Raw genomic sequence first — 11328 nt, 5'->3', positions numbered from 1 at the left:
TTTTCGAGTTTCTTTCTTAGTTAGTTTAATCTTTTATATTTTAAGTACGTTTTTGGTTTTTCGTGTAAGGGATGTTAAATGAAATTTTGATCTCGCTTCCGCATTCGATATATTTAAATACTCATTTCATTTTAATATTTTCCGGGGCCGTTACAGTTAATCATATTTTAATCAAATAAGAGAATATATATTCAAATTTATAATCATTATTATGAATAATGTACGTGCGTTCAAATATATGATTAGTAATATATGTATATTGTATATAACATTTTGACTTGTTATATTATGTGATTAATACTATTATAATTTATATATGTTAAAAATATATAAGAATAAATAATAATAACACAAATAAGGTGATTAGTTTATATTATTCATATTCAACAAATATATATATTTTATTTTACTAAAGATTTTAATATAATATATTAAGAAATTTAAGAAAAAATAAAATAAATATATGTATTATAACTATATTAAATATATTTTAACAAACATAAAAAAGACTCACGGAACATATGCTATAAAACTAGCATATATATATATATGAAAAATAATAATAAAAAATTTTGTATTTTATACAGAAAATCATTAATTCATACGCGAGAAAAATATACTTAATTTCAAGTAATTTCTAAAATTAAGTAAACTAAGAAAAGCAAAATTGTAAATATTATAAATACGTCCAAAAAATAGAAAACTTAATAAAAATGTAATTAAAAAAATAAAATAGACCATTAAAGAGAAATAAGCTATCTTTTTCTAAAGTTAAATCAAAGACAACAAAAAATCAAATAGAAGGAAACAAAATTTAAAGAAGATATATTTTTAGAGAAAGTATCTTGACATTTATATAGACTTAAAATAAACCATATTTATAAATATGTTTGTTCTATAAATAATGGAATATTTATTTTTATTTTTGTGGGGTTAGTATTAATTAGGTATCTATCTAATTATAGTAAAGTGGATTTCAACTTTTGGATTTCAGTAATAAAATGTGTAAAATTTTTCTGAATTTGATCAATAATACACTATAGTATTATTAAAGTAGTGAAATACTATCTAAAGAAAAGGAGTAACTAAAAAATACTATCAATAAATTCCCATCCTATCTATAAAAAATAAAAGAAAAAACTCCTAAAACGCAGGACTCGATTAACTAACGACAGCGGAACTTGGCCGCTGGGGCATGGGAGAGGGAGCCATATCTCCCTGTCTCTGTGCGCTACTTGGGCTGCTTTTTATTTCTCTTTCTCTGAACCTGTTCTTTTTGACAACCAAATATGCAGCAGAGCGAGCCAGTGACTCAGTGAGGAAAACACCAAATAAACCCGAACCCGAAGCAAAAACCTTTCGCGCCCTAACAAATCATTGCTTCCATTCCATTCCATCCAGACTCCCCCTCTTCTCACTATCAAATCTCCAATATGACGCAACCGCCGGTGCCGCCACCTACGCTACCCCCACCACCCCCATCACAGGGCGCTGGGGTGCAGGTGCGCTGTGCCGGTTGCCGTATGATCCTGACAGTGGCGCCCGGGGTCACAGAGTTCGTCTGCCCTACCTGTCAGATGCCCCAAATGCTGCCTCCGGAGCTCATTGGCCGACAGCAGAAGTCGCCGAATCTGCCCGCTCAGGTGCCGGCCCATGGCATCGATCCCACGAAGATCCAGTTGCCCTGTGCCCACTGCAAGGCCATCCTCAACGTTCCCCATGGCCTCACTCGCTTTTCCTGTCCTCAGTGTGGTGTCGACCTCGCCGTCGATTTGTCCAAAATCAAGCACTTCCTCCCTCGTCTGCCGCCACCTCCTCCGGAGGAGGTCAACGAGGTTTTCCTTTCTTTTCCTTTTTGATTTTCCTTTTAAATATTCTTTCCTTCTCTCTCAAGATATCTATCTAGCATCGTCTCAATTGCTTGTTGCTTACACTTTCGAGGACCCAAGATTTATGGTAACTTGATGTTGTCACTTGCTACCACTACTACTTACTAACCATAATACTGTTGCTGCATTTTCCTATGCTTGTTTATGCATGTTATCGAATGATTAACCAACTTCGTATTCCTCTATGTTCAAGGAATCGTTGAGTCTAGTGACTACGGTAAATATTAACTGCAGAAATGGGAAACAATGAGCAAGAACATTTTAAGTTCTACAACATATGTGCTCGGGATAGACCTTATTTTCATCTGGTGGTATTTTCTGCAGACATTTTTCTTTTCTTGAGTTCGCTGCCATATTTTACTGCTAGAACATTTCCAAGGCAGCTTTATGATCGACCAAATTTGCACTTCCTGTGTTGGGTACATTATGTCCACTGCTACTCTTGCATAATACTCTCTATCATAAATCTCTGGATCCATTTTACTAGGCGAGCCTTGTAAAGCCAACAAGTGGTTTCCACCTCAACCACACCCCATAAAAGACACTTCACTACTTTTGATTTCACAAGATGATATGAAGCCACTAAATGGCTCCCTGAAGTAGATTTCCTTTCCTTAGCTTAGCCACCTAACAGTGAATGGGACAAAGAGATAAAATAGAGTGGAAAGATGGAAAAAAAAGGGGTTACTTCCCATTTTTCCATCTTGCTAGTTAAGAAACCTATAGGGTGCTAAGTAGAACTTTCCTAAACTAGATTAGGAAATACTCAATCTAATTTAGAAACATATTTCTAATGAAATAAGAATGCTAAAGATAAGTAAAACAGATATAACAAACTTGTAAATAACCAAAACAATAAAATTATTAAATAATGAATTCCTATTATGGCTGTGCACCATCAATTGTCTTGGAGGGAGGGGGGAACTCGGTTTCGTCTAGTTGAAATCACAAAATGTAACATGCATGATAGGGTTGGAGCTTCTTGAGGTAAGCTTTTGTAATTCAATTGCAATTGGTTAGGGACATTCTTTTCATATTTACTAGAAAATGTGATAAGCTCCATCTTGTGCACCATCTCATGATAAGCAACAATTCTTTCAATCTCGTCGTTGACTTTGGAATGTCTGGCAAACGAATAGGAACGCTATCATGAGAAATAGTCGGGTGACCTCCTTGATATGAAGTAAGATATTCAACATTGAAGACCTTATTAATACTCATACTTTCTAGCAAATTAAGAAATTAAGCGTTTAAGCTAATTTTCTTGAGAATTTTGCGAAGGCCAATGCTTTTAGAAAAAAGTTTCTCGTAACAACCTCAGGGAACCTTCCTGAGTTGATGCGTTTCATAACCATATAGTTTGGTGTACAATAGCCTTCACAAAATATGCCAAAAGTAACTTGCAAATTTCGTATCACAATCAGAAATAAGGGATGAGGGTAGCCCATGTAAGCAAACTACTTTTTTGAAGAATAGTTTGGCAGCATGAGAATCATCAAAGCTTTTTGCACATGATATGGAGATGAGCTATTTTAGAAAATTGATCTACTACCACAAATATTGAATTGTGGCTTCTAGTTGTTTTTGGCAGATCAAGCATGGAGTCTATGCTTATATCTGTCCATGGTTCGTGATGTACAAGCATGGTGTGTTTAGCTAGCACTATGCTTCTTTCATTTGTAGATTTGACAGACACAACATCTAGCAATCGTATCAGCCATCCTTTTATGTTTGCCTAGTAAAATCAATCTTCCACCATAGCAATTGTTTTATATCTTCCAAAATGACTTTTTTATATCTCCTGAATGCAATTCTAAGAATGCTTCTAGTTTGAGAGATTTGGTGAGAGATAGACAGAGACAGATTCCTTTAAATATGTAACCATCGTGCAATGAAAAATTAGGATTACACTTCCTACCAGCTAAATGTTGATAATTATGCCAAAATCTTTGCATGGTGAATAACTTGTTTAACCAAGTCAAATCCCACAACTTGGACAGCCATGGAGGTGAGTATTAAGGCCATTTGGTTTAATGCATTTGCTGCTTGATTCTCTACTCCTTGTCTATGTTTGATTGCAAAAGTGTACTCTTGCAAGAAAGCCACCTAGTTTGGAAGACATTGGTTAAGTTTCCTTTGAGAATGGACATATTTAAGAATGTCGTGGTTAGCGTAGAGGACAAACTCTTTCAAGAATAGGTAATAATGCCACATTCTGCAAAAGAGGTAAAATAATGGTGAATATATGCTTCCTTTGCAAAAGCTTTGCAGAGACTTGCAACCACATTTTGCTCTGGTGTCCACTTTCTTAGAACCTTTGGACTAGTCTATAGTCTTATGGGTATCAATTGGGCTATGGTGGGTTTGGTGAAAAATGAGTTATTGGCTTGGAATGGTCTTAGTAAGAAGAATAGATTTTCTCGACCCATTCTGTTGTCCATTTTTTTTGGTTATTTGGAAGGAGAGAAACAATAGGGCTTTTGAGATTAAAAATAGGTGGTTTCATTATTTTGGTTCCGTTGTTTTGAGATATAACTTTTATAGATTGGAATATTTTGGGGTCATTGTAAATATGCTTATTGACATATAAATTTTTTATAAATGGGCGACGCTCTCTTGGTGCCTTTTACTTAATATTCTTCTTACACTTTTTATTTCAAAAAAAAAAATGTTGATGCCTAAGCGTTGGGGGTGATGACATAAACTTCTTTATTTTATGTTTTATACCTCAATTTTGCATCACTAAACTTCTCGCTAAAGTAAGCTATTGGATGTCCTTCTTGACTAAGTCCACCACCAATATCCGCTTGAGACACATCACAAGCCACTTCAAATACCTTGGGGAAGTTTGGAAGACATAACACTGATGCTTCTGTCAATTTTCTCTTACTTCCCCAAAGAACTTTGGAGGGTCTTTTTCAGCTGTGATTTGAGAAGAGATCAAAGAGATGTAGAAACACATATTTCCCTTTTCTTTAATAAAGAAGAACCATCTACATTAAAAAAAAATAAAAGAACCATCCATCCTCATATCCATGACTATTAAAAGATATAGAGCAAAAATGCCCAAGGTATGATCATAGGTTTCTACATACCAAGCTTGAAAATTAATTCCCTCATTATTCTTTTGCATAGTGTTGACCTCTTAATAGGTGATCAAAGTTGCCTCCAAAATCTATCTCCTCTTTAAACAAAGGCATGGTGAAACTCCCCCATCATGCTGTCCACTGCTTGTTTGTGTCTTACGAGTAAACCACTTGGTGGCTTGTGATATGATTAATCTTCCTTTTCAAAGGGGTTGCTTGCTATTAGGTTTCTTCTTAGATCCAACAAAGCACTACTTGAGAAATAAATTTGAAGATCCATGAGGCTGTGGCTAAAGGTGATTAGCGCGAAGTTTGGGCTTGATGTGTTGATTGGATGGTTTATGAGTCTAGGGATTTACATGGTTAGGGCAAATGAAGAAAATTAATTCTGAAGGAGATGAATTCTATGGCTGCATAAGTATGAGGGTCAATTCTTGGTGGAGATGAGTTCTTTGGCTAGATAAGTAATGTGATGGTGGGGATTGGCACCAAAAGTTCCCTATTGTGTTCCCTTTGGCTAGAAGCATGGATAATATCGTGACTGAGGTCTTTTATTTTCCTTCAAAGCATATTTGGAAGCTAAATGCTTCTCCTTGAAACACTTTCATCGGTTGGGAGGTGTTTGGAGGAAGAATTATTAGTATTGACACTTTTTGGTAAAAAGGAAGCTTGTAGTGAATGGGTGTTACCTTTGCAGGCAGCTGAGATCTATAACTTCTTTTTTGTGGAGTCTTTTTTGTTTTCTTCTTTGCTGCAATTGCCTTGAGTTCATTGATTTGGGTTAGGTGACGACAGGTCTTGTGGTTGAAGATTTGGGCTCGAATAACTCTTAACAAAGATAGGGTATGGCACAAATCCTGACTCTACCTGAAGGGAAAGCAATGTCCTCAACAACCCTTCTGTTCCCCTCCTTCAATATGACCTACAAGGTATCGAAGGAGATAAGAGAAACGAGGAAGATCTTAAATATTTTGTTGTTGACCTGGTAAGATCTTAAATATTTTAGTAGGAATTTTGGAAGGAAAAGACAGATTTGTAGAGCTTCTTGTACATGGGTGGCACTCCCTTGGTGCCTTGTTAACATATATTCGTTGTCTTCTCAAATAAATGTCATTACTGGTAAACAAAAGGGCTGCTGATGTCCTCGTACTCAGCGTCTCTATGAGTAAAAATTTATTTGATTGATGATTGTCATGCCTAGTTCCTAAGCTGCTGTCAGTAAAAAGTTCTTGAAGATTTTAGTAACTTGCAAGGAATCTCCTCTTGTAATGAGTGAACATTTTGTCTATATTTTCCCATTTTCCTGCTCTATGCTTCATTTTATGTTGGTTAAATTTCTTATTTTCTCTTTCTGTAAATGCTAAAACCGGTCAGGTAGCGATTGAAGTGGAGCGTGAAGAAGATGAAGGTGGCACTGTAGGGGAAACATTTATGGATTATGTAAGTGTGGTGCCTTTAGACTTCATGCTTTAAAGTTCTCTTAAAGGATTTAGCAACTAGTCTGATGACTTAAAATGTGAACTCCATGCAGCATCCTCCGAAACTATCAATTGGACCTTCACATCCTGATCCTATTGTTGAAACATCCTCTTTATCCGCAGTGCAGCCGCCGGAGCCAACTTATGATCTAAAAATCAGGGATGATTTGGAAAGTTCAAATGCTCTGTCATGCTTGCAGATTGAGACTTTGGTTTATGCTTGTCAGGTTGATTTTTTTGGTAGGGCTTATCCTGTTCTTTGTTAGCTTCCCTTGTCTGACAATGCAGATTTGTTATTGCAGAGACACCTACAACATCTTCCTAATGGTTCCAGAGCAGGATTCTTTATTGGAGATGGAGCTGGTGTGGGTAAAGGTCGAACAATTGCAGGGTTAATATGGGAGAATTGGCAGCATGGCAGGAGAAAAGCATTGTAAGTTCAGTTTGTGGGATAACAATGTATACACATTGCTGATAGCATGCTAAGCACCTTACTGTACTAATCCATCTTTGTAGTATAAGATATTCAACTAAACAGCTTATTGGACTACCTATCAGCCTGCTACCTCTCTGCATATGTACAAACATAAATACATACATTAACTTTGCTCTATATTATTTCATTAAAATATGAAACTGAAGTTGGCAGGGTTGTTATAATTGAACTCACATTCTCAATGTTCTTCTGCCATTTTCAATTATCTTACACAGGTGGATTTCTGTTGGTTCAGACTTGAAGTTCGACGCAAGAAGAGACTTGGATGACGTTGGTGCAACATGTATGGAAGGTCAGTACTTAATTTTATTTATCTTAGTTAAATATTCAATTTATAGTTGTTCCTCGATCATGTATATATTTTTGTTTTCATGTGTTGAATAAAGACGATGATTTCTTAGTTCTAGGAATATATGTTGCTTATATTCATCATTTTTTTGGAAATAACGTCGAGATAGTTTTGGTTTTTATAAATGGTCGACACTCATATATGTTGGAATTTTAAAATGTAAGTTGTGTGATCTTATGGAGCTATGTAAAGAATAAAAGGGTGTTTTATGATGTGGAAACAAAGGTTTCTTAATATTTTTGTAGCGGTAGGAATTACTATTTGAAGGCAATAATTCTGGTCTTTGACCTCGTTTCTTTTCTTTCTGTTAGTTTTTTTTTTATTGATTTTTTGATAGAAGGAAAATTATTGAAGAAAAGGGGAGAGAAAATACATAAGACAGACGATAAGATATCCTTCTAAAGCCAGAAGTATAACCATTCTATTCTCATCTTAATATACTTTTTCTTTTATCTAAAAAGAGATATCCTTCTAAAGTCCCCTAAAACCAAAAAGCTTAAAACAGCTAAAAACTAAAAATGATTAGTACAATGTTGTCCCTTATTTCTATGTTGCAAAGAAACAAGAACAGCTGTATAGTAACCATGAGCATTAGCCCATTGGGAGGTCAAAAAAGTCGTTCTAGTTAGTATTAGTAAGAAGGATCTTGAGCTAAGAAATAGATTCTAGAAGTTAACTTGAAGTTAAAAAGAGATATCTTCAGGAATCACAACAGTTGGTGGGTTCATTAATATTTTTGATATCCTAGATTCTTTCATACATTAATTACACTCAATTCAGTGGAATTGTTTCATCTTAGAGATGATCTTCTATAATTGTTCATAGAAACTGAAAATAGAAGAATCGATCTACAAAAATTCTGTGATTGTCCTCCAACCAGACCAATGGATAAAGTATCAAACAGTCTTGGACCCTAGTGCTTTGCTAAGACACATGTCTGGTTCCGGAACCCTGATGCAATTCACAGGCTGGTCACAAGTCTTGGTCTCTTGGGCAATCTTGAACTCAGGGGTCTTCCTGGGACTTGAGCCTGTTCCTGGGCCTCTAGCTTTATCTCAAAATTCAACATTGTTTGTGCTTGGTGTTTGACAAATCAGAAAAGATTTGACTTATTTTTTGTCCCATCTTTATTGCTCTAAACAAAAGATAATACAATATGTCTAGTACTTCCATATTATTGTATTGAATTGTTTGTCTTATCTAAAAAAAAATTGTATTGTATTGTTTGTCAAGTGTTGTGCTGTAACGCTAGCAAATGCTATTGTTTTGGTTTTGTTCTCCTAGCATTAACCTACATGCCTCTTTAATATTGGGCCTAGGCTTAGAATGGATAGTACTAGGTTAAGGCTCCATTGGCCAAAGTCTAATCTCTTATTCTTCTCCAGCATATAGCTTCTTGTTTTTGAGAAATTTGGTTAAACACTGGGACTTGAGTGACATTAGAAAGCAATTGATTTCCCCTACTACGCTTGACTTAGGCCTTTTGGCTCAGTGCAGACTTCAGGAAAATTGACAGGGATAATCCACACTTATGTATGGACACAGTAACTTGAAAGATGTTGCCAGTTATAGGAAGCTTGAAAGAATTCTTCACTAAGGGCTGCTTTTTGAGCTTCTTCTTACCCCCAATCAAATTATAATTACAGACATCCGGGGAGAAGAGGAACAGGTGGTGGGCCAGAATTTAGTAGACCTAGGAGGACAGGGGAGCTTGGACCGAACAAAAGAAGAAAATATTTGTGGGAGGAAAAAGGAAAATGGATAAAGCAATTAGGGCTGAGTAAGGAAGTAAAACAGAGAAGGAATCCAAAACTTAAATTGGTCTGGAGGCCCATGATAAGGAACTTGATCCATTCTGAAGGCTTAAGAGAGAAGGAAAAAATCGGAGAAGGAGCACTCTGTCTAGAGGAAAAGGAGGAGAGGGAGGAGGAAGAAGAGAAAGAGATCAGGGCAGAGAGGGAAGCAGTGGTGTCGGAAGAAGAAGAGGAAGGAGGCACATGAATAAAGAGGTTTTGGCACAAAAAGTGAGGGAGGAAATTAAAGAGGAAGGGGCATTGATAAGCGGAGAGGGAAAGGAGACTGAATCCGAAAAAGGGAAATGGATGGAGATTGTTCTAGTTGGGGAGGCGGATTATGGGGCAATAATTTCGAGAGAACTGATATAAAATGAACAGGTTGGTGTTGAGTAGGGAAAGGTCAAAGAAAAAGCAGAACGAGATCAATTTGGTTTGGGTAATGAGAAACATCTAGAGAATTAACAAGTTGTTTGGAGTCATCTTTGAAGGGATTGAAGACTAGGTATTAGATTTATTTGCAGAAATTAAAAGGAGGTAGAGGGAGAAAAAGGAGGGGAATGAGTCAGTTGTAAGAGAGAAAAGAAAACAAGGGAAGGGAGGAGTGAGGGAACTAAAGAGATTGCAATCATCTATAAATTATGATTGCAGAAGTAAGTATAACAAGAAGGAAGGGGGAAATGGTGAAGAGGCGTCGATGATTGGAAAAATAATATCATAAAATATTAAGGGGACAAATAACATGAAGAAAAGACAAGTTATTAGAGGGTGTATGAATAGATGGAAGACTAGGATTGAGGTTTATATGAATAGGGCCATACATGATAAATGGATTTGGAGATACTGGAGGGAAGATGACTATCTGTGGAAAGGGATGGTGAAAGTTTGAGAGAGGGTGGGGGGGGAGGGGAGGGGAGGGGCAAGGCATTGGCGGGGAAGGATCCTCAAGTGATGTGGGTAGAACATATGGAGCGGGTTTATGGAAGAGCATAATGATGAGGTGTGATAGAGTACAAGAATGTACAAAGTGGAAGGTCGGGAGAGGAAACATGGTTCTGTTTTGGCAGGATGATTGGATTGGGAGGGGATGCCTTATGAATCAAATTTTCTCAGTTTTTGATAGCACAAGCGAAGAATATGTTCGTGGAGGAGGCTTATGGGGAGGAAATGGTAGAAGGTAGTGGTACGTGAATGTGACAAGGAACTTCAATGATTGGGAGGTTGAAGAATGCGAAGCTTTGCTCCAACTTCTGGCCACTATTCAATTGAATGATAATAGCGATTAACTTGTATGGCATTTGAAGAAGAATGGAGTTTTTCACAGTGAAATCATTTTATAAGCACTTGGTTAGTAACGTTGAGGTGGGAGAGATGAGTTTCCTGGAAAAATAGATTTGGAAGGTGAAGACGACTCCTAGAATCACTTTCTTTGCTTGGGAGACGGGTAGAGAATGTATTTTGACAATAGAAAAGTTGATTAGAAGGGGGAGGACCTTGGTGAGTGGGTGCCATCTTTGTAAAAGAGTTGCTAAGTCATGCAACCGTATTCTTCTTTGGTGTCTGGTGGCATATAATGTTTAGACAATGGTTTATGGCTTGTTAAGAATTAATTGGGTTATTGCAAGATCGGCAAGAGATGAGATTTGAGCATGGGAGGGGATTTGTAAAAAAGAAAAGTTTGTTAAACTTATTTCACTGACTACTTTTTTGGGTGATTTTAAAAGAGAAAAATAATAGGGTTTTTGAGGGGATAGAAAGGGAGATTTATAAAATTAAGAATAGATAATTTTATTATTTTGGGTCTTTGATTTTGGAACATGATTTATATAAGATGAAAGATTTTGGAAATATTGTTGATATGCTAATAAACTTGTAAATATTTTATAAAACGGGTGGCATCCTTGCTGCTGTGGATTTAATATACTTCTTATACTTTTTATTTTTAAAAAATAATTGCAGACATCCATGACAAGCAATAGTAGTTGCTATCATCCCTTAGATTCTAGTGTACTAATGAAAAACACTTTGGTTGTTGCTCATTTCATCTCTGTCAATTGTAGAAATCTTCTCTTTGAGATTCTAACTAGTTGAAGCTAGAAAACTCTACTTACACTAGCAACTTTTTTTTTTGGAAATAAAAAGTGTATGGTATATATTAACAAGACACCAAAAAAGGGGATACCGCCTATGTACAGCTTTACGATGTGGTTGAGTTTCAATGACATTCCCAAAATTCT

The 11328-nt window shown here is 36.2% G+C and overlaps 1 protein-coding gene across 9 annotated transcripts in view; it reads left to right on the top strand.

The window, feature by feature from the left end:
- Positions 1-1145: 1145 nt before the first annotated feature.
- EMB1135 (RING/FYVE/PHD zinc finger superfamily protein) overlaps positions 1146-11328 on the top strand; it is a 91748-nt gene continuing 81565 nt past the window's right edge. For 6 of the 9 annotated variants that reach the window (XR_015817066.1, XR_015817067.1, XR_015817068.1 and 3 more), the window contains exons 1-5: positions 1146-1835; positions 6350-6415; positions 6507-6680; positions 6756-6886; positions 7165-7241. Coding sequence is in view for 5 of the 9 variants with exons in the window: in XM_088213522.1 (XP_088069648.1) it covers positions 1434-1835; positions 6350-6415; positions 6507-6680; positions 6756-6886; positions 7165-7241 (850 nt within the window). In the remaining 4 variants the exon portion in view is untranslated. The remainder of the gene's footprint in view (positions 1836-6349; positions 6416-6506; positions 6681-6755; positions 6887-7164; positions 7242-11328) is intronic. The other 3 variants (XM_088213519.1, XM_088213518.1, XM_088213520.1) reach the window with 2 other exon arrangements.

This window comes from Carica papaya, chromosome 2 (assembly GCF_054855325.1).
Source record: "Carica papaya isolate Zhongbai chromosome 2, ASM5485532v1, whole genome shotgun sequence".
NCBI lineage: Eukaryota > Viridiplantae > Streptophyta > Magnoliopsida > Brassicales > Caricaceae > Carica > Carica papaya.
The sequence above is the reverse complement of the archived record's forward strand: the minus strand, read 5'-3'. Positions and strand labels throughout refer to the sequence as shown.